Source organism: Xenopus laevis, chromosome 9_10S, assembly GCF_017654675.1.
Source record: "Xenopus laevis strain J_2021 chromosome 9_10S, Xenopus_laevis_v10.1, whole genome shotgun sequence".
In the NCBI taxonomy this organism is placed as follows: Eukaryota; Metazoa; Chordata; class Amphibia; order Anura; family Pipidae; genus Xenopus; species Xenopus laevis.
Genome location: NC_054388.1, coordinates 13362797 through 13384157, shown reverse-complemented (window position 1 = coordinate 13384157; position 21361 = coordinate 13362797). Strand labels below are relative to the sequence as shown.

At 39.1% G+C, this 21361-nt stretch overlaps 1 protein-coding gene and 1 long non-coding RNA gene across 5 annotated transcripts in view; one reads left to right on the top strand and one right to left on the bottom strand.

The window, feature by feature from the left end:
- The first annotated feature begins 1667 nt into the window (after nt 1–1667).
- Nucleotides 1668–21361, top strand: part of LOC108702621 — a 65235-nt gene continuing 45541 nt past the window's right edge. Inside the window, exons 1-2 of the long non-coding RNA XR_001933320.2 lie at nt 1668–1930; nt 6572–6605. This is a non-coding gene — a long non-coding RNA (uncharacterized LOC108702621). The remainder of the gene's footprint in view (nt 1931–6571; nt 6606–21361) is intronic.
- Nucleotides 12565–21361, bottom strand: part of rbbp8nl.S (RBBP8 N-terminal like S homeolog) — a 39952-nt gene continuing 31155 nt past the window's right edge. For 3 of the 4 annotated variants that reach the window (XM_018238212.2, XM_018238215.2, XM_018238214.2), the window contains 5 exons: nt 20130–20919; nt 17056–17146; nt 16333–16415; nt 14287–14398; nt 12565–13899 (listed from right to left, as the gene is read on the bottom strand). In XM_018238212.2, the coding sequence (XP_018093701.1) occupies nt 13832–13899; nt 14287–14398; nt 16333–16415; nt 17056–17146; nt 20130–20919 (1144 nt within the window). In that variant the 3' untranslated portion in view covers nt 12565–13831. The remainder of the gene's footprint in view (nt 13900–14286; nt 14399–16332; nt 16416–17055; nt 17147–20129; nt 20920–21361) is intronic. The other variant, XM_018238213.2, reaches the window with a different exon arrangement.

Sequence of the window (21361 nt, the reverse complement as noted above, 5' to 3'; positions counted from 1 at the left end):
GGGATACCAGAACAACTCCCGGTGGGCCCAGGTGTCAGTGGGACCTCTTACTTCTAAATATTTAGCCTATTTCATGGTCATTCCCTATTTCTTTATGGGGAAAAATGCTTAATAATTGAAGAATATAGTAAGTTGATATAATAAAGAGGTTGAGTGAGGAGAGGAGGAATAATAGTTTGAAAAGTGGGCCCACAGTCTAAGGTTTTCTGGTGGGCCCCTGGAATCCCAGTCTGACACTGCTGCCAGCTCTTGCATGGATCTAAGAATCACTGTGGGTCCCAGTGGTGCAAGGCAGAGAATTCTCCAGCGAGCTTTTCAAGAGGTAACCTCTAGAGTGTACCATGATCCTGCCTGGTTATGGACATGGTACCGACTTGGTACTTGCTAAACTCACTTATATTTCTTCATCCTTTCAGAGCCCAGCACAATTTTAAGAGGGCATCCTATGAAGGAGGTATCTCATTGAGGATGATTTCTGCACAAGTACTTAAACCCTGTGCTACTAGACTTAATTAATTTTGTTTTGTGGTGTTTGTACTCACCAATGTATTGTACAATGCTGCATTAAGTTGTTACTTTGTATCTAGGGAATGATAATAGCTATCAAGAAATGATTCTCAGGCCCTCCATTAGGGATTACAAAGCCCCATACTACTAAGCATTCCCTTCAGCGTATTTCCAATTATTAGCTCATCGGTCACCGGGACAGACATCCCAAAAACTGAATTGGGTCCCCGGGGGGGGGGGTAATATATTATAACACTCCATTATGTTAACATGATCTCGATCTGATCATGTGAAATTATGGGCTAGCAGGGAGTTAAAATATCCAGTGCCTCACATGTGCCTAAACCTTGTTTCCTTCTCAGCATTTGCACTAATCTGTGCATGTTGAATACAGTTCCAATTTAGCACAAGGCTGCATCGAGCTCCGATATATGTGAGCAAAATATAATCGTATATATATGTGAGAAAAAACATTTACAGAACTTCCTTTTATGCATTTCTGTTCTCACTGTGTTTTTCACCCTTAGTTGTAAATTCTGCAGGGCCAGTATCTGCCCCTCTAATGGTATTATTATAATTCCAGCAACAGGGGGTTTTAATGATTTATAACTTCCATGCCTGAACAGGGCCTTTTTGAAGCTGCCAAATATTATTTATTGTTATTCTATATATATTCTATATATATTTTATATATTCTCTGCCCCAGTGATCTTACAATCTAAGATCCCTATCACATCATACCTCCCAACTGTCCCTTTTTTGGAGGGACGGTCCCTCTTTTGACAGCTCAACCCGCAGTCCCTCATTTGTACTGGAAAGTCCCTATTTTCTCTGCACTGAACAGCCAGAAAAAGAAACAAAGTTTCTCACTCAATTGGCTTTTAGCAGAGAGCCCAGAACACCTAACAGGTGCAAATAAGATACTTTGTAACAATTTTGAGACACAAAAGAACAGTTTAGATAAGGAGAAATATTTTCAAACTTTCATAACCTGCTAAATTTTGTAAAACGAACATGGTAATTAGGGGGTGTGGTCACATAAAGGGGCATGGTCAAAACAATTTGCTACTCTACGTGTGAAAAAAACCTTTTGTCCCTCTTTTTACTTACAAAATGTTGGGAGGTATGTCACATACCCATCAGCCCCTGCCCCAGTGATCTTATAATCTAAGTTTCCTAACACATTCAGAACTGCTGTTGACTTTGTAGCAGTGACAGGTTGCTTCCATTTATCCGAGTGACCAGGTTAAGGAGTAGAGTGTTTTCCTGCTGGATGAAATACACCAAACAGATAATGTGCCATAGACTGAACCATTACAATGATGCTTTTTCATAGCAGATAAATGATCCCCCCGGATATTGGTTCCAGAGGATGGCACAATGGACGCACTTGGACGCACTCAGATTTGGTGTCAGGTGTGCTGTAAGTTATACCAATAAATTATTTATCAAAATATATGCATATTTACACATTTATTTTATAAGCAAAACACTTGTTTCCAGATGAATAACATGTCATGTTTTTAAGGGGATCATGATCTATTAAACTGAATTTTTTTTTTTAAGGAAAACTGTACGGAAATAACACATGCACATCACTTCATAGGGGAGAGTAGGATGATAAGGCATCTGATAAACTGATGCGGTCCTCGATCTGACAGGATTTTTAAACCTGCTTTTGAATTTTGGCCAGATATTGATCAGAAAAAGCCTATAATCGGCGAAACGTGCGTCAGGCACTGTAGCTCCGCCGCTCATTTAGCGGTCTTAGACAGGGGTAGAAGAGGAATCTAAAGGCAGCCTGCAGTGGGACAGAGAATTTATAGGGGGGAGAACGGAGGGTACAACCATCTCGTGGAGGTGCCGATTCCTTATGTGCAGTGTCTAGCCGACTTGTCAGTAGGTGTTGCCTTTTCAGTATCTAGGGAATAGGCCAAACAACATAGGTGCCTCTGAGAGGACACAGTGTTAGTTAAAAACGCCGTGCACACCATACTGTACAGTGACTGACCAGCTCACCCTTTAACAGAGGGGCCATATGTTCTAACTTACCTGCAACACCATTGGCTTTTGCTGCGCTCAAGGATACTACACTGAACCGCTCCACTATTATACCTTTTTCCTGAGCGAGTTTTCGCACCCACCCTCTTGGGATATCACTGCCTATCGCCAATCAAGTCCTCAGGGTACCCCCAATCACCATTCAGCTATTATAGGAAAACGGGTGATGTAAGATCCTTATGGGAACAGTCTAATGAATTTTACACTGTTACCCCTATCTCACTTATATACTGGATCGAATCTCCACCCTTTCTTTTAATTGTTTTTAGTAGTTTGATCAATTAATTCCCTCTCACAGTCCATGAATTTTAAAGGAGTAAATAAAAGTTATTTTTTATCTGGTTTCGAAATTGGAGTCTAAGTCACGGGTTCCAGCGCGTTTCTATGCTCACAATAAGCACCATGCACTTTAATAATTTTAACTCACCATGAATTCACAAGATTTTCACTTTATTTTCCATTCAATGAATACAAAGGAAACGCTCACAAAAATCACAGTATTTATTTTGTACAATCCTGATGAATAGTTGATCACTTCAAGACTAAAAGACACACTATTAATACAAGGTCACCATTAGATTGTGCGACGCCACGTACTCCGCTTTTCTGTTTCTCCCTTGAGCATCGAATTAGTTGTTTAGAAAGTAACAACCAAGAGTTAAGCAAATGCTGCTTTCAATACCTACTGTTTTTTTAAAAATTTTTTATAAATGAAAATTATATATTTGTATTAATACATATTGGAGGGAGGTGCCATATTGAGGTGCCACATGCCCAGAATATTCCATCTCTATATATGGTAGTTTTTCAGGGGACCATAAAAAAGTATGTAAAATCTGGGAAAATGTATAATCATGGAAATTCTTTAAGTACTCAAAGAATATAAGCAGACTAATTGGAATTGACTATTTACAGACAAAATGATGACATTCTTTCTAACCAGGTTAGTATTTCAAACGTTTTTATTTCACTAATATTTCACTAATAATAACTTTCTTAGTGGACATTTTTGGGAACATTAGGACACTTTTATGTAAAATCTGGGAAAACATGCAAAATCTGGGAAAAATATCCATTGAAATGCATAAATTGGTGGGACCACAAAAAAAAATGTAAAATGCAGAAAAACTTAATCTAAGGGTACTAAAAGGGATTGTCAACCCAAAAAATATTTTTTTTGCCTAATGAAAGAAATAATTCTAAGCAACTTTGCAATATACATTTATTACAGATTTTCTATGTTTTTCAAAATTGCCAGGCCTAATCAGTAAGACTGCATTGCTTATTTTTGTCCACTGGATGGTACTGTGAAGTGAATGCAGTGAGACCTCAATTTCAAGTACCCTGCTTTTAAGTTTGCCTGCATTTCACATTGTTTTTTTTTGTGGTCCCACCAAATTATAATACATTACAATGGCCACTATGAATGTTGTATTATTAGTGAAATAAAGGGGTTTAAAATAGTAAACAGATGAATACATTGATGCATGTCCCTTCACTGGCTCCCAATCTCCTCTAGAATCAAATTCAAACTACTTACACTTACATTTAAGGCCTTTAACAGTGAAGTCCCTCCCTATATTTCATTTCTGATCTCCAAATACTCTCGTTCACGCAACCTTCGCTCTGCTTCTGATCTTCGCCTCGCTTCTCCTCCCATCACTTCTGCCCATTCTCACCTGTTTAAAGAAGCTTATTCACTGTACCTTAATCAGTGGCGGATCATGCTGGACGGGCGCCCCAGGCAACCCAGCCAGCCGTGACGCCCCTTCCGCCGCACACATAGGAAGCGCGCACATGCGCACTGACCGCACACATAGGAGGCGCGCACATGCGCACTAACTGGTCGACCTCTCCAGGTACGCTCTCCCCCTCATGTATGCGCGCATGCGCACAAACAGGCGCATGGACTGGAGAAGAGCGGCACTCACTCAGCTGGACTAGGGGTAGGTAGCAGTGAAAGGTACGTGCCTGGCACCCCTCAAGCTTTGCGCCCTAGGCACGTGCCTACTCTGCCTACTCCTAGTTCCGGCCCTGACCCTAATTAATCAATCATTGCTGTATCATGAATCACAAAATTCTTTCTAAAATCCTAATGTCTCAATTGTACCCTAACCTTTAGTTTGTAAACTCTAATTTGTAGGGTCCTCTAATCCTATTATACTCTATAAACCCTTGTTTTTTATCCACCATTTATTTTCTTGTCGGCGCTATATAAATAAATGATGATGATGATTGTTATGGTTCTGTCTGTAAATAGTCAGTTCCAATTAGTCTGCACCTCATACAGCCATGCACAAATCACTTATTGCATCATGTTGTGCATGTGACTGTCAAAGAGGACTTGCATATGCCCCCATAGTATAACATTAATGCTGCAATGTCATTAACGCAGCAGATATATAGTAGAACATAGTAGAACAGACTCCTGTTCTTTGAGTACTTGAAGAATATGTTGCTTTAACACAATGACTTGATTTAATATATATATATATATATAGATATAGAGATATATGTGTGTGTGTGTGTGTGTATATATATATATATATATATATATTTATATATATATATATATATTTATTATTTTCTAGTTCTTCAAGAATTTTTCCCTGAAAAAAATGGGGTTTCTACTGTAGTGTAATTCCTAGGGACACTTTTTTTTATTGAGCCGGGCAACATGCTCTAAAACAGAGTTCTAGTATAGTTGAAGCACTGCTGGTCATTAGCCACTGCATTCATAGAGACAGCAGATATGGGGAATAGCTTTTCAATTTCTTGGAAGAAAAAGAGAAAACCAGGAGTTGATATATGTATATGAGAATCAAATGCCATCTTTAGTGGTTACTGTGGTTTGTTGGCTTCTCAGTTCCAGCCCACTGTGGTTTTACTAACCCCAACCCTTCTTTCTTTGGGGTATATTAATCATATTATATCAAAAAGTGAAGTTAGATCACCACAGTCCTCTAGAGTGAAATTCTGGCCATTTATTTCTATGGGATTTTGAAAGGTGTATTTATCAAAGGATGAACGGTCACCCATTGATAAATACTCTTTTAGAAATCCTATAGAAATTAATGGAGAGTGGCAGAATTTCACTCTAGAGAACTGTGACGATCTCTAACTTCACTTTTTGATAAATATACAGCTAAACTACTCAAAAGAGAACTGTGAATCACCAGTGTTGAAGCTGAGATCTGAATTTATTAAATTCTGTCAAGTGTTTCTGCTTTTTATACTTTCAATAGTATACAAAGGGGCAAATTCACTAAAGGACGAAGTGCCTAACACTAGCGCAGCGCAACGGACACTGGCGTAAATTCGCTAGTGTTACTTCGCACCCTTACGCCTGGCGAATTTGCGCAATGGACGTAACTACGCAAATTCACTGACGCGCGCATTTTTCTGAACGCTACGCTAGACTTCCTTCGCCACCTCAGACCAGGCGAAGTGCAATAGAGTAGGTAGGGATTGCTTCAAAAAAAGTTGAAATTTTTTCAAAGTCCCATGGGTGATAGGCTGAACAAGATCGAAAAAATTTTTGGGGCTACCCTCCTTCCCCCCTACATTTCCTAACTCATGGCACTTTAACTATACAGTGGGCACATGTGTAGGGCAAAATAAAATTTTTATTTGATGTTTTGAAGGTTTCCCAGGCTTGTGTAGTGCTGCTACGTATACTTCCGTTGTAAATTCAATTTGGTGCCGTATGCAAATTAAGCATCGCTAGCATAACTTCGCTTTGCCTGGCGAATTAACGCTAGTGCAACTTCGCAACCTTTCGTTTCCCCTGAGCGCAACTTCGGATTTTAGTGAATTTGCGTAGCACTGGCGAAAATTCATCTGGCGAAGTGTGGCGAAGCGGATGCTGGCGCAACTACGAATCTTAGTGAATTTGCCCCAAAGTATCTTGACAGATTTCAGTATTTCACTGACACACACACATATACATTTTACAGGTTTTCTATATATTTAAGTGATGTCTTTATTCTCTTTTCTGCTGCAGGTCATGGAAATATTTTCTATGGGACATAGGAAAGGTATGTATATAAAGTATGAGGCATCAAGAGAGTCTGGGAAATAATATTTATGCTTATGTTATTAATGTATTTATGTTTTATTTTGTAACTATTCCCTCATAACATAAAAAAATGGAATTCACATTTCATGTTCAAAGAACCAATGCATGTCAACCCCAATACAACACTTTCAACTAGGGAAAGAGAAGACAAACATTTTCAGGATGAACATACATAGTAAAGAGCAGTTCTACTATACATTTGCATGGTTTTAACTAGCCAGAAAGGACCATTGGATGTGGCTGAACATGGGAATTTACCCTGGGCCTCTGAAGAGGAGGATTGCCAGGGGTCCAAAGTTAGCAATTATAATAAGGTGGGGGTCCTAAAAAACAGGCACCACCCCAGTTATTGTCCCTTTCCTTGTTCTTTAATATGTTTTAGACTAAGCAACCCAGCCAACCTAGCATTTAGTGGTGGAACGGATTTTCTCCATCCCACTATATTGGTCACCTAACCTACAGTATATTTCTTAGCCATAAACATGTAAGAAATATACAGACAGAGGTCTAACTGTAGAGAAAGCAGACCCTGCGACTACAGGATGGCCCAGGAGGTGTAGAGAGCACCGGCTGATATGCAGTTTCAAATAAATGTTGTCAAAAAGTGCAATATTCCCAAAGCTTGTGAATCATAAAAATTATTATTCTGGTTTCGGCCCCAAACAGGCCACATGCTCTGTGTCATTTACCTACAGTATTATACGTCACAGCATATCGGGCAAGGACATCACCTGCTGAGTAGAACTCCTCCATTAGATAAATAGTGAGGGTCTCACAGAATGCAGTAGTGCACATAAACCACCCATACATGAACAGATGCTACAGAAATTTAAAAAAAAAATACAAACCGCAACGGAAATGTTTTTGAGGAGTGTTTTTTCCCACCTATAATCTCCCTTGAGGTGCTTCTGCAGGATTCATTTCATTTGCATTTAGCATCTAGCATTAGAGATTAGCAGGTTATTTCCTGTCAGACTGGCTATTTGGGTCCCTTGTGAGTTCACATTTCTATCCTCTACCCTAGACACTTGAGTAGGGTGTGATACCTTCACCCAGAAACGCATTTTACTTTTAATGACTCTATACAAGTCGGCAACTTTAGTGCATTCTAGATGTAAAGTTATACAAACCTTTTGTTGAGAAATATACCTTAATCCAACCCATAGCCCATCTGTTGTGTGACAGGCTCTTTACAAGGAGCCATCAGAGGCTGTGATCTGGTATCATATGGTATATAGGACCAGTAATGGAATCATAAGGTATAGTATATTCAGGAAAAAGCAGATACCCTTATCTGGAAACTAGGGGTGCACCAAATCCACTATTTTGGATTCAGTCGAATCCTCGAATCATTGGTGAAAGATTCAGCCAAATACCATCTGAATCCTAATTTGCATATGCAAATTAGGGGCAGGAAAGGAAAAAGTGGGAAAAAATTATTCTTTTGTGACAAAAGTCACGTGATTTCCCTACCCGCCACTAATTTACATATACAAATTCGGATTTGGTTCAATCAGGCACAAGGATTCGGCCAAATCCGAATCCTGCTGAAAAAGGCAGAATCCCGAACCGAATCCTTGATTCGGTGCATCCCTACTGGAAACCCATTATACAGAAAGCTCCAAATAATTCCTTTCTGTCTTTATAATAATAGTAATAGTAGTAATAAAACAAAAACACAGTTAAAATAATACCTTATGCTTAATGGTAACTAAGCTGCATGACAAATTGGTGGCAAACAATCCTGTTTTTTTTAATGTTTAAATGATTTATAGCAGACTTATGGTATGCTGATCCCAATTATGGAAGAATCCCTTATCTGGAACAATCCAGGACCCAAGCATTCTGATAATAGCTTATATACCTGGTCCATAAAACAATGCAGTCATAGGTATACCCTTATACTAAGCACAGTTCAACCATGACTCCTCTAACTTTTATTTCTCTACAAGGAGATAACATAAAACTATATCAGTGTAAGTATGTCTGCAAAAAGCACACTGCAGCAAAATAGCCTACAGAGTTTCCTCATAGCCAGTACAGAGAGATGACAGCCTATGGCAGCATAGGTATTCCTCTGTACTAAGCACAATTCAGCAGGAACAGCCTTCCCCAAGCTTGCTCATAGCATGTACAGAGAGGGATACTATGGACTCATGCTAGCAAAGCTGCTATAGTTATTACCCCAGTCCTTCAGCATAAGTGGCATATAGTGGCTGCAACTGGTGTCTTCCCCCTTTGCTCTTGGGGTGGAGCTCTAACACTTCTTCATACAATCATCTTGTAGTGCGCGTCTTCTCAGAACTACATTTCACTTCAACTATGGCATTGTTCCCGCATTACTGCTGACCTGCTATTAATGTAGCCAATAGGAATTTGAGGGGCAAATTCACTAACCTCCAAAAATTCACCAGCAATGGCTCCGCTCACATCGCAACACTTCGCCAGGCATAGATTCGCCAGGACAACGCTAATTCACAAAAAAAAGTTGTAACAATGCTCTACACATGAGTCCAGTATATAGTTTGTGCCATATGATAGGAAATGTAGGGGGGAAGCCGGTTACCCCAAAAATATTTACGCTCTTTACGGCTTATCACCCTGAAAAAAGGAAAAGACGCCAGCGTTTTTTGGGACTTAGAAAAATTTTCTACAAATTTTTGAGGAAGTCCTATCTACTCTATTGCACTTCGCCTGGTCTGAGGTGGCGAATGCAAGTCAGGCGCAAGAGGTAACGTTCAGTAAAATCCACATCTTAGGCAATTTGCGGAATAACGTCAATTCGCCAGAGCGCAAATTCGCCAGGAGTTAGGGAGCCGAGTAGCGCTAGTGCCTATCTCCTTCGCTAGAGAAGTTTCAGAAAATGACCAGCAGGTGGCGCTGTTGTAACAAAAGTCATTCATGATAATGGCAAATGTATCCTTTAATATCCTGGAATTAAAAAATAAATAAATAATTAATGTACATTGCAAAAGTGCTTAGAATAGCACCCTCATCAATTTTACATTCACTTATTTTTAAGGTTTACTTATCCTTTAATAATCGGCCCTGCTAGAAGGAGGGCCCTGCTGATTTAGTAGTGGGTCCTATGATTACTAATTGTGACCCTGCCTGAAACTGCGCACAATATGGGTCTTCAGATCCAAAAAATCTGAAAGCCCCTACATTAGGATGGTATCATTAATAGCAGTGATGAGTCAGTCTGCAGTTGTCCATATGTGCTCAATTATATAAAATGTCACAGATCAAAAGAATAGGCAGCTCTCATCTTTTTGCTGCTGTTATGTTTGGGTCACATTCACGTCCAATGTCCTTCCAGCTGTTGGATTTTCTTGGAGATAAAGATAGGCAGCTTTCTATATCAATTAAAAACCTTTCTTTTACATTAAAGGGGTTGTTCACGTTCAAACATCTTTTTCAGTTCAGTTGTTTTCAGATTATTCCCCAAAAATAAAGATTTTTTTTCAATTACTTTCCATTATTTCTTTTTTACTGTTTTTCAAGATAACCTAAGTTTAAAGTTGAATGTTCGTGTCTCTGGTGTTTGAGTCTGGCAGCTCAGTAATTCAGGTGCAGAACTGTTACAATTTTGAAACCTTTAGTTGGTACATTTCTTAGTAAATTATCTGGAGTATTCGCAACTATAGTATCAATTCTAACAGCTGCCTTCAATGAAGCTCAGGGTAGAGTCCTGCGTGGGTCCATTTTTTGGAACCCGCAACCTGCAATCCGCAACCCGTATTCTTACCCGCTACCCGACTCGACCCGCAAGTACCTTATCCGAAACCCGGACATCACCGGAAGTAGGCGTGATCAGAAAAAAAGGTGTAAAACAGGAAGTGACATCATCGGAAGTAGACATGATCAGAAAAAAAGAGTAAAAATCGATATTCAGAAGACCTGCGGCCCAATCCGCAAACTCGCAGAACCGCGACCCACATCTATACCCGCACCTGGAACTTCTACCCGCCACCCGCAGGGTACCGCAGATTTATATGGGTAACCCGCAGGTACCCAACCCGCTGCAGGACTCAAGCTCAGGGATTCTGCTCAGTAGGGACAAACACAAGAAATGTATCAACTAAATGTATCAATTTAGAACAGTTTACAGGGTCAGCGACCCTCCCTCCCAGAGCTGCTTTAGAAGGTGAAAAATGACACTTTAAACTTCAATATTAGAAAAACGGTGGCACATGGAAAACTGAAAGTAATTGGAAAAAGTCATTATTTCTGGTGCTCTATCTGAAAACAACTAGTTGTTTGAAGGTGAACAACCCCTTTAAGCAAGCAATGAGTCTATCCACAGTTGTCCATATGTGCTTTAAAAGTCATGGGGAGTGGTAGTCCACTGACAAAAACATGTTTTTCATGTTTTTGTCAGTGGACTACCACTCCCCATGACTTTTAAAGCACATATGGACAACTGTGGATAGACTCATTGCTTGCTTAAAGGGGAGAACGGCACATCTGAGGTCAGAGAAGGCATCTTTTGTCCCTTGCGAGCCTCTTCATTGTCTCTTCTACAACACAGAGCCTGCCAGAGCATGCACGACTGAAGCTGATCTCCAAATGTGCATGCTCTGTGTTGGCGAAGACATGTGATCGAAGACAGAAGATGCGCATCGGAAACAACTCTGCACTTCTCTGCAGTTTTTGTCTCAGGTTTTTAGATAGAAGCACTTTTCTGTTTTATAGACAAGGAAGAGGTGAGGGGGCCTATGGAGGGCAGTTGAGAGGGCTTTTTTACTTAGGGGGTTTAGATCTCCTATAAGGGGTAATTGAGACACATTGTTATGTATATATATATATATATATATATATATATATATATATATATATATATATATATATATATATATATGTAGAACCCCTTCTATAAAGCAAGACCAACTCATTTTTATTTGATAGAAATGTAGAATACAGCAATAATCTTTTAAGCATTTTTGGTACAAAATGTGGCATTGCTGTCACTGTCGGACATTTCTCATTCAGGTGGCGGAGGATTGCTTTCCTGTAGGTTTGCATAAATTCAAAAAATTGTAGTGTTTATTTCTCCTTTAGCATAGTCTATTTTTCCTCTTATGGCATTTAGCTGCTCTGCCACAACTATAGCTAGCAGTCCTATATAAGATAGTCCTCCAGTTTTTACTTACTTTCCAGGGTTGCTCCATTAGTGCCCACTAGGGTTGGCACCTGGCCGGTATTTTACCAGCCTGGCCGGTATTTTACCAGCCTGGCCGGTAAAAATGATGCTTGATGCCAATTTTATTAATATGAAAAAATGGCAAGAATAGAGGAAGAGCGGTATTTTTTTTCCAGAAAAGGTGGCAACCCTAGTCCCCACCCCCATCATGCCTTGGGTTGAACTTATTCAAGAGCAAGAGGCAGGAAATGTGTATGTACACCAGTGTCCTGAATTTTACTCAGTACATATACACGGCACCCCGAAAGTATAGGAGCATAAGGACTGCACAAATGGAGCTTAGAAGTTATAAGGGCAGGCAAATCAGTGGGCCTTAAGTTTGCCTTTACTTTCCAGTGTCTCATAATTAATTAAGTTGATATTGAATAAACGAGTTTCGACTACTCGCATGCTTTGAAGTGCCTTGCAGTGTCACCATGGGTAATTATCTGTAATTAATTGCTGTATAGGCCATAGGATAAAGCTGGCCATAGATGCAAAGATACATTCGTTCGAATCCTCGAACAATCAGACTTCCCCATCTCCCGACCTGCCACTGACCATTTAGATCATATAAAGTAGTAAAAGAACAGATCAGCCGATGTTCTGCCCCTGACAGCAATCGTACAAAAGTTATATCCGACAAAGCTGGTGACAGTCTCCCATTGAAAATCGTCCAATCGGCAATACATGCAGAGATATTACCCGTAGCCGACAGAAATCTTTTAACCTGGCCGATCGACCAAACGACGATCTCCGCCGGATGAAAAATGACGGGACTCTCCACACACGGTCCGAAAATCGTACAAATCCTCCATTCATACAATCGGATCTTTGCGTGTATGGCCAGCTTAAGCTTCAGTGCTTCAAAGAACAGGAGCTGTTATCAGAAAAATGCTCTGAGCTGAGAGGATACAAGTATGCTACAATCTGTGGGGCCCTGACATAACGCATATGCAACTGGAAAAAAAGCATTGCATGGGTTTATCTGTTTTCTGGGGTGCAGTGGATATAATAAGGCAAGATGGTGTCAGAGTAATGAGCTGTAACTGTGAAATTATTTATATAGGAAGGCAAGATGGTACCAGTATAAGGATATGTCACTATGTTATACTATGTACGCCTATGCACCTCACTAAGATAATATTTTATGTGTAAATGTCAGAGAATGAGCAGAATGGATTCCTATCTGTTCAACAGGTACATTATAGTTGCCATTGCTTTTTAATGACACATGGATCTGCCAGGTCACCTATATATCATCAGAGACCAGGGAAGACTGATATTGGTTATCTGTTTTCGGCTCAGGTGAGAGAAGGGGAAAGGGCCACTGGGGGTGGCATTCCCCTTCCATGAATAAAAGCAATAACTTTAAGTACTGGTGAAAGGATGAAGGAATTTGAGCACTTTAAACTGCTTCTTTTGTTGTTACAATTAACTGTTCCACTTGGTAATCTAGGATCTGTGTGCACTGCCAAGGTTATGGGAGGGTGCACAAGTATATAAGCGCTTCATGAATCATGAGATAGCAATAGTTTATGGGGACCCTTGTTAACTTTCCTCACATTTGAATTGGGAGCTACCACATTGTGCATGGGCAAAGAAGAAATGCACAGTGCTCATACTAAGCTCTATCTTCTTACTGCACCAAAGGAAGCAAACTGTAAATGTAACTATGGCTGTGTGGTTTCCAAAGTCTCGCTTTGAATTGAATTGACGAATATATACAGGCGTGGACACTTACATCATATAAGAGTTCACATAGTCCTTCTTTGCACTACATTGATGAATGACCCATCCAATGTGTTATTTTATCCATACAGACTAAGACACTGCCAGTAGTGTTCAGCATTTCATATATACATAGGGGCCTGGTTTTGGCCTAATTATATGTTCTCATTCTATAAGTTAAGGTAAGTCTTCCTGCTTGCATCAGTGGGTCTCTCTCATGTCATCTTTTTGCCCACGAGGTATCTTTAATGCACTCTCTTACTGGTGAATGATTATTCTTGGGAGGTGTTGCTTTCTGTTGGAAGAGCTTTCTTCTTTCTTTTCATAGATTTGCTTGATGCTGAATAGGAAAAACAGGGTTATTATGTTAGACTTGTTTTCTTGTTGAACACCCCACAACATAACTAAAGGATCAAACACCAAGATTTCTACCAAGCCTCCTTTTTTGTTTCAACAGTTTGGCCAGACCCATGGGTCAAGGAAATATGGCTTAAAAGGCTGCTGTCAGAGTCTTGTGATCATAAGGAGCATCCCAATAATAACCCCAAAATAATAACCTCTAATATTGTATTTTAGAGTTTAGCTTTGCTACAATGTCGCTATTTTCAGCTTTTTAGGGCATTTGAGCGGCTCAATGCAGCCCCTCGCTATGGGAATATGGTATTTTATAATCATTGCTTTTTAAAATGTAAAATATTTGCAGGTATATCACTTTACATGTCACTACCTGCACCTCGATTGCCTTTCTTGATCCATTTGTTTTTCTGATTTGTCCCGTCCTTGCTGAAGCCATCGCGCTGACCTTCGCTCACTGCAAGGTGTGTGCTTTCTGTTTCAGCCTGTAGGAGGCAACAAGAGGTCAAAACATCTAATGTTTGGGTTCCATTCTGTATGCAATGTAAATGAATTATGCATCTTTAAAGGGATACTGTCATGGGAAAACATGTTTTTTCCCCAAAATGCATCAGTTAATAGTGCTGCTCCAGCAGACTTCTGCACCGAAGTCTGTTTTTCAAAAGAGCAAACAGATTTTTTGAAATCTGACATGGGGCTATACATATTATCAGTTTCCCAGGTTACCCCAGTCATGCGACTTGTGCTTTGATAACACAGTCACTCTTTACTGCTGCACTTCAAGTTGGAGTGATGTCACCCCTTCCCTCCCCCCAGCAGCCCATCAGCAGAACAATGGGAAGGTAACCAGATAAAAGTTCCCTGATAGATATAAGAACAACACTCAATAGTAAAATCCAGGTCCCACTGAGACACATTCAGTTACATTGAGTAGGAGAAACAACAGCCTGCCAGAAAGCAGTTCCATTCTGAAATGCTGGCTCTTTCTGAAGTAAATTACCAGGCAAAATGACCTGAGATGCACTTACACACCAGTATTACAACTACAAAAATGCACTTGTTTGGTTAGGAATGAAATTTTACATGGTAGAATGAAGTATTTGCAGTGTAAACAGTGGATCTCTGATCAAATGTTAGAAACAGACATTATGACTGACAAAGTTTGCTATTTAGTTTACACTGATGCCATCTCATAGGGGAGAATCAATATATATATATATATATATATATATATATATATATATATATATATATATATATATATATATATATATATATATATATATAGAAAGAAAGACCAGCAACACCAGGGTTTTGCAAAAAGTTGAAAAAAGTATTATTGCATATGTATCCGACGTGACGTTTCGATCCCTATTGGGACCTTTAACTTGAGAAAGGTCCCAATAGGGATCGAAACGTCACGTCTTTCTTTCCATATATATATATATATATATATATATATATATATATATATATATATATATATATATATATTTTCTTTACCGTGCACCCAGGTATTGTTTCTAAACGGAGTGCTGTCCACAACCCAAATATATATATATATTGTACCCAGGCAAGCTAATCTTGATTTTCGAGAGTGACGGCTTTTCTATGCAATATATATATATATATATATATATATATATATATATTGCATAGAAAAGCCGTCACTCTCGAAAATCAAGATTAGCTTGCCTTGGTGCAGCATCATATATTTGTATCACAGTCCAACAGAAGAGATCATCACTCTCAGGTCTTATAAAATCTTACATTTGTTTATTGATAAAAAGGACCAACGTTTCTCACCTTGAGAAAGGCCTTGGAATAGGCCGAAACATTGGTCCTTTTTATCAATAAACAAATGTAAGATTTTATAAGACCTGAGAGTGCGGATCTGCATATATATATATATATATATATATACGTAGTTGGCCAGCTTAAATATTTGACGTAGTTGGCCAGCTTAAATATATTGCAATATATGGACAAACAATCCCTGTGTTGTTTAAAGGGTAAGGCATTTTTTAGTAGCAGTATGCACAAAATGTCTCTGTCTTAAATATATTGATAATGGGTTGAGTGCAGAGGACCTCTTGTAGTTGACTATATGTATTTTGTGGTCACACCCTCATTGCACCCCCGCCTAATGGTTTTAAAAAATAGTGGTGAGCACAACTTTCCCTTGTTTGTTATATATATATGCATCTGGGGGAAAAACAAAGGAGTTATGATGATGGTTTCTTTGTTCTAGGTAACAGAACCATATGAGAATATAATAAATACAGAAACCATAATGCTAGTAATATGCTGGTGATATCTGTAGAAAACTTAACTGACTGGGGATGATCTGTGGGCACAGCTATTGCTACATTTTGTATTTTACCCAGTAAACTAGTGTCTTCATAAGAGAATGACAAACCTCACTGTCTGATGTTTCCATTTCATCCAAATCCATTTGGGGCGATTGCACATCATTCACTGGGTCATGCTCTTCTTCCATATCTGATAAAGCAGGACACAGTTGTCAGTTGTCCTTTAAATTTGGAACGCTATAAGTATATATAACTTTGTACTATTTAGTAACATTAATATGCAACTGGTGAAGTAAACAGGTGAATTTTCAAATGTTCAGACAAATTCTACAACTATGGATTACAGACATTCTTGCTTATAGGCATTTCTCTGCAGCTACAAAGTTAAAGGTGCTGTTCACCTTTGAGTTAACTTGTATAACAATGTAGAGAGTGAAATTCTGAGACAATTTACAATGGGTTTTCATTTTTTTATTATTTGTGGTTTTTGAGTTATTTTGCTTTTTATTCAGCAGCTCTTCAGTTTGCTGTTTCAGCAATCTGGTTGCTAGGGTCGGAATGACTGGAATATGAATAGAAGAGGCCTGAATAGAAAAATGAGTAATAAAGAGTAACAATAACAATACAATTGTAGCTTTTGTCTTTTTAAATCTGGTCAGTGACCCCTATTTGAAAGTTGGAAAGAGTCAGAAGAAGGAGGCACACAAAAAACTATACAAAATAAATAATGAAGACCAATTTAAAAGTTGCTTAAAATAGACCATTCTATAATTTATTAAAAGTTAACTTAATCTATAATCTTCATATTAGTGCTTTTAAAAAAAGTTCACCTGGTTCCAGAGATCTTTCTCTTTTATGCCCCCTTGTTAATCTTTTGTGACATATTCCATCTCTTTCTTTGTCAGTGGAAGGGGAAGAATTCTGAAATAGCAGAACAGATCCACAGTGAGAATCTTTGTTTACAATAAGTAAGTTCAGAGAACTGTTTTATTTGGCATGTTATCCAAATGCTTCAAGCTATTTCAGGACCTGCATTACATGGGAATTCAGTCTTTTGTAATTCATCTAAGGCTAATGGTGCACTGTTTTCTCTGCTGGTGGTGTATATACTATATGCAATACAATCCATCCCATGAATAGAGGATGGGAAAAGACGGCTGCAACTAAAATAGTAGGCTGGGCTATTATAATGCATTTAATTAAAATGCAATCAGTGTAACCCTGGAACATTCATATATTAGACATGTCCCAGAATTCTCAAGTGATCTGGTAACCCTAATCTATAAGCAAAAAATAAACTGATGTAACCTTACTCAGAGCACTCCTGAGCAATTTAAAGTCATACCTTATTTTTTAGCAGTTTCTGAGATACAGGTATGGGATCCGTTATCCGGAAACCCATTATCCAGAAAGTTCCAAATTACGGAAAGGCTGCCTCCCAAAGATTCCTTGTACTTGATCCAAACTAAGGTATAATTAATCCTTACTGAAAGCAGAATCAGCCTATTGGCTTTATTTAACATTTACATGATTTAATAGTAAACATAAGGTAAGGAGATCCAAATTACAGAAAGATCCATTGTCTGGAAAACCCCAGGTTCTTAGCATTCTGGATAACAGGTCCCATACCTGTATTTGTATTTTTAGCCTGTTAATACATTTTAGCTCAACTGAGAGTCAGCAGCCTGAGGGTTAACTTAAAAGAGAAAGCACATATATATATATGCTCAGTCAGTTAGGGGGTTATTTACTTAACTCCGAAAAAGTCATGATTTTTTTTTTTATAAAATTAGACTTTTATAAAAACAAATTTTTTGGAATTTATTAAACCCTGAGGATGTAAAAATCTGAATCTGAAAATCCGGCATCTCAGACCTGTCATATAAGTTAATGGGAGAAGTCCCAATGATTTTTTCATGTGCGCTGGGTTTTTGGCAATACCACTAAGTTTTCAGGCAAAATTCTGAGTTTTTGAGTGAAAAATCTGAAAAAATCGTGAAAATCGGATGAAAAATCCAAAAAAAATCATGAAAATCATATTTTTCACGTTTTTTTTGGATTTGTTCACGTAAACAAATTTTCGGGAAAGTCTATTAATAAATAAGCCCAAAAAACCCATGTGGATTTGGTCTGAGTTTTTTTCAGAAAATATTGAGATAAATTCAGACTTTGATAAATAACCCCCTTAGTGTCACTGACATTCTGTGCCTTCAAACAGCTGTTTAGCTGAAACCACTAAAAATAGAAAATTATTTTTGGGGAGGTTACGATCCCCTTTAATGCTAGCATTACATTAACATTCATTAAATTGTCACACAATAGTAGATTTACATGCCAAATACTTTAAAGGAATAGTTCAGGGTAAAAATAAAAACTAAAAAATAAAAATAGATAGACTGTGCAAAATAAAAAATGTTTCTAATGTAGTTAGTTAGCCAAACATTTAGGGGCTGATTCACTATGGGTCGAATATCGAGGGTTAATTAACCCTCGATATTCGACTAGGAATTGAAATCCTTCGACTTCGTATATCGAAGTCGAAGGATTTAGCGCAAATGCTACGATCGTACGATCGAAGGATTATTCCTTCGATCGAACGATTAAATCCTTCGAATCGAACGATTCGAAGGATTTAAATCCAACGATCGAAGGAATATCCTTCGATCAACAAAACTTAGGCAAGTCTATGGGGACCTTCCCCATAGGCTAACATTGACTTCGGTAGCTTTTATCTGCCGAAGTAGGGGGTCGAAGTTTTTTTTAAAGAGACAGTACTTCGACTATCGAATGGTCGAATAGTTGAACGATTTTTACTACGAATCCTTCGATTCGTAGTTGTAGTCGAAGGTCGAAGTAGCCCATTCGATGGTCGAAGTAGCCCAAAAAATACTTCGAAATTCGAAGTTTTTTTACTTCGAATCCTTCACTCGAATTTAGTGAATCGGCCCCTAAATGTATAAAGGCTGGAGTGACTGGATGTCTAACGTAACAGAACAGAACACAACCTCCTGCTTTTCACCTCTCTAACTCTGAGTTAAGGTGGCCATACACGGGCCGATAAAAGCTGCCGACAGACCGTGTCGGCAGCTTATTGGCCCGTGTATGGGGGCCCCCGACGGGCTTCCCCGATCGAGATCTGGCCGAAAGTCGGCCAGATCTCGATCGGATGGGATTAAAAATCCCGTCGGATCGCGGCCGCATCTGTTCGTTGATGCGGTCCCGCGATCCGACCGCCGTTTGGCGAACGCTAGGATCCGATCGTTGGGCCCTAGGGCCCACGATCGGATCAGCCCGATATTGCCCACCTCAAGGTGGGCATATCGGAGGGAGATCCGCTCGTTTGGCGACATCGCCAAACGAGCGGATCTATCCGTGTATGGCCACCTTTAGTCAGCGACTTCAATGGGGGCCACATGGGACATAACTGTTCCGTGAGTTTGCAATTGATCCTTAGCATGCAGGTCAGATTCAAAAGCAATAGTTATGAATCATCAGTCACTGATTGGTTACTACATGGTAACCAATCAGTGGAAACCAAGAGAGCTGCAAAGCAGGAAGTTGTGTTCTGTCATGTTAGACATCCAGTCACTCCAGCCTTTAAACATTACATTTTTGGCCAACTAACTATATTAGAAACATTTTTTAATGTTATTTATTTACCCAGTTTTTATTTTTACCCTGAACAATTCCTTTAACACAGTCATCTATGGCACCACCTAGACAGAACAAATACCTTACTACAACTTGCTTTCTTGTAAGATAATGTGCAACAGTGAGATATGAAGGAAAAGTAACTTCACACATCCATCCACACTAGTACTCTGTATGGGTTAGTGATTCAAGTAATTATTTATTATAGCATTAGCATAAGTTGGAAGAGAATAGTTAAACAGATCATGCTAACCCTTTTTATATCTATGGTGCTTTCGTCCTGGGAGAAAATGTTTTCTTCCTTCACCAGACTTGTCGATAACCTGTTGTCTTCTGAACCCCTTACATCAGTATTCATGGCTTGAGGACAGAAGTTATTAGTGAAAGTCGGGCTAATGCTAAACCCTTCATGTGTCCCCCTCTGTTCCCCTTTGCTGCCAGACCAATAGCTTGGCTGCCCTCTTCTGGCATCAGATAGATCGAGGGGCTTATCTGGAGTTGGCTCTTCTTGTTCCCTCTTCTCATGTCCTTCATACTTTGGTTCTTTTTCCAGTCCCTTCTCATCAGTCTGGCTTTCATGTTGCTTGTTCTTCCAGTGAGCGCTGAGCATATGGAACAGTGACAACTCTCTTTCATCAATGCTGTCTCTTTGCTGAGAAGCTGGCACATTGCCTGGGGATTTTGGTGACCTCTGTCCTTGGTGTTGTCTGGTGAGAATGTAATTAAGCCTGTCTCTCTGGTCAGGGTGTATCACCCTTCCTCTAAATCCACGGTCTCTCAGATACATCATAGCTCCATGGAGCTCGGCCATCACTACTCTCTCATCCCAGTCATCTTGGGAAACTTTCTTTGTGGCCTCTGTGTCTTGACCTTTGCTTATAATGCAGCGACCATCTCCGATGGCTACGGGAGCATGTGGTCCAAGCCGCCTTTGTGCCAGATGCTGTTGCAGTAAACACATTTGTTCTTTTGGGATATCATGTTTCAGAGATTCAAGTTGTGATGAAGCATTATTGGAATCCACACCACTTCCCTTGGAATACCTGCAAATACAATCCAGGCACTATTAAATAATAAAACTTGAACTTGAAACTTTTTCAAAGGGGGAACTGTAGTGGAGGTGGTGGGAAAGTAGTGGAGGTTTTTACAAATAATCCTAGTTTTATACATGTAAGCCTTAATTTGTGTTTCCTTAACCTAACTTGTTTTAGCTGCAAACAACAAATCATACTATGGATCACTGACAGATTTACCCACTCTGATTCCAGCTTGGGTCACCGATGTGCAGAAATAGCATGGTTGTGTTGTTTGCAAGAGAATTTATCAAAAAATAACCTTCAAAACGATTTGTGAGAAAACTATTGAGCACCTAGTACAATAGCAATATATATATTGTCCTTTAAAAAATACTATTCCTAAAGTAAAACAAGCTACAGTACAGAGTATTTTAACAGAAAGCAGCACATTTATCAACGGTCGAATTCC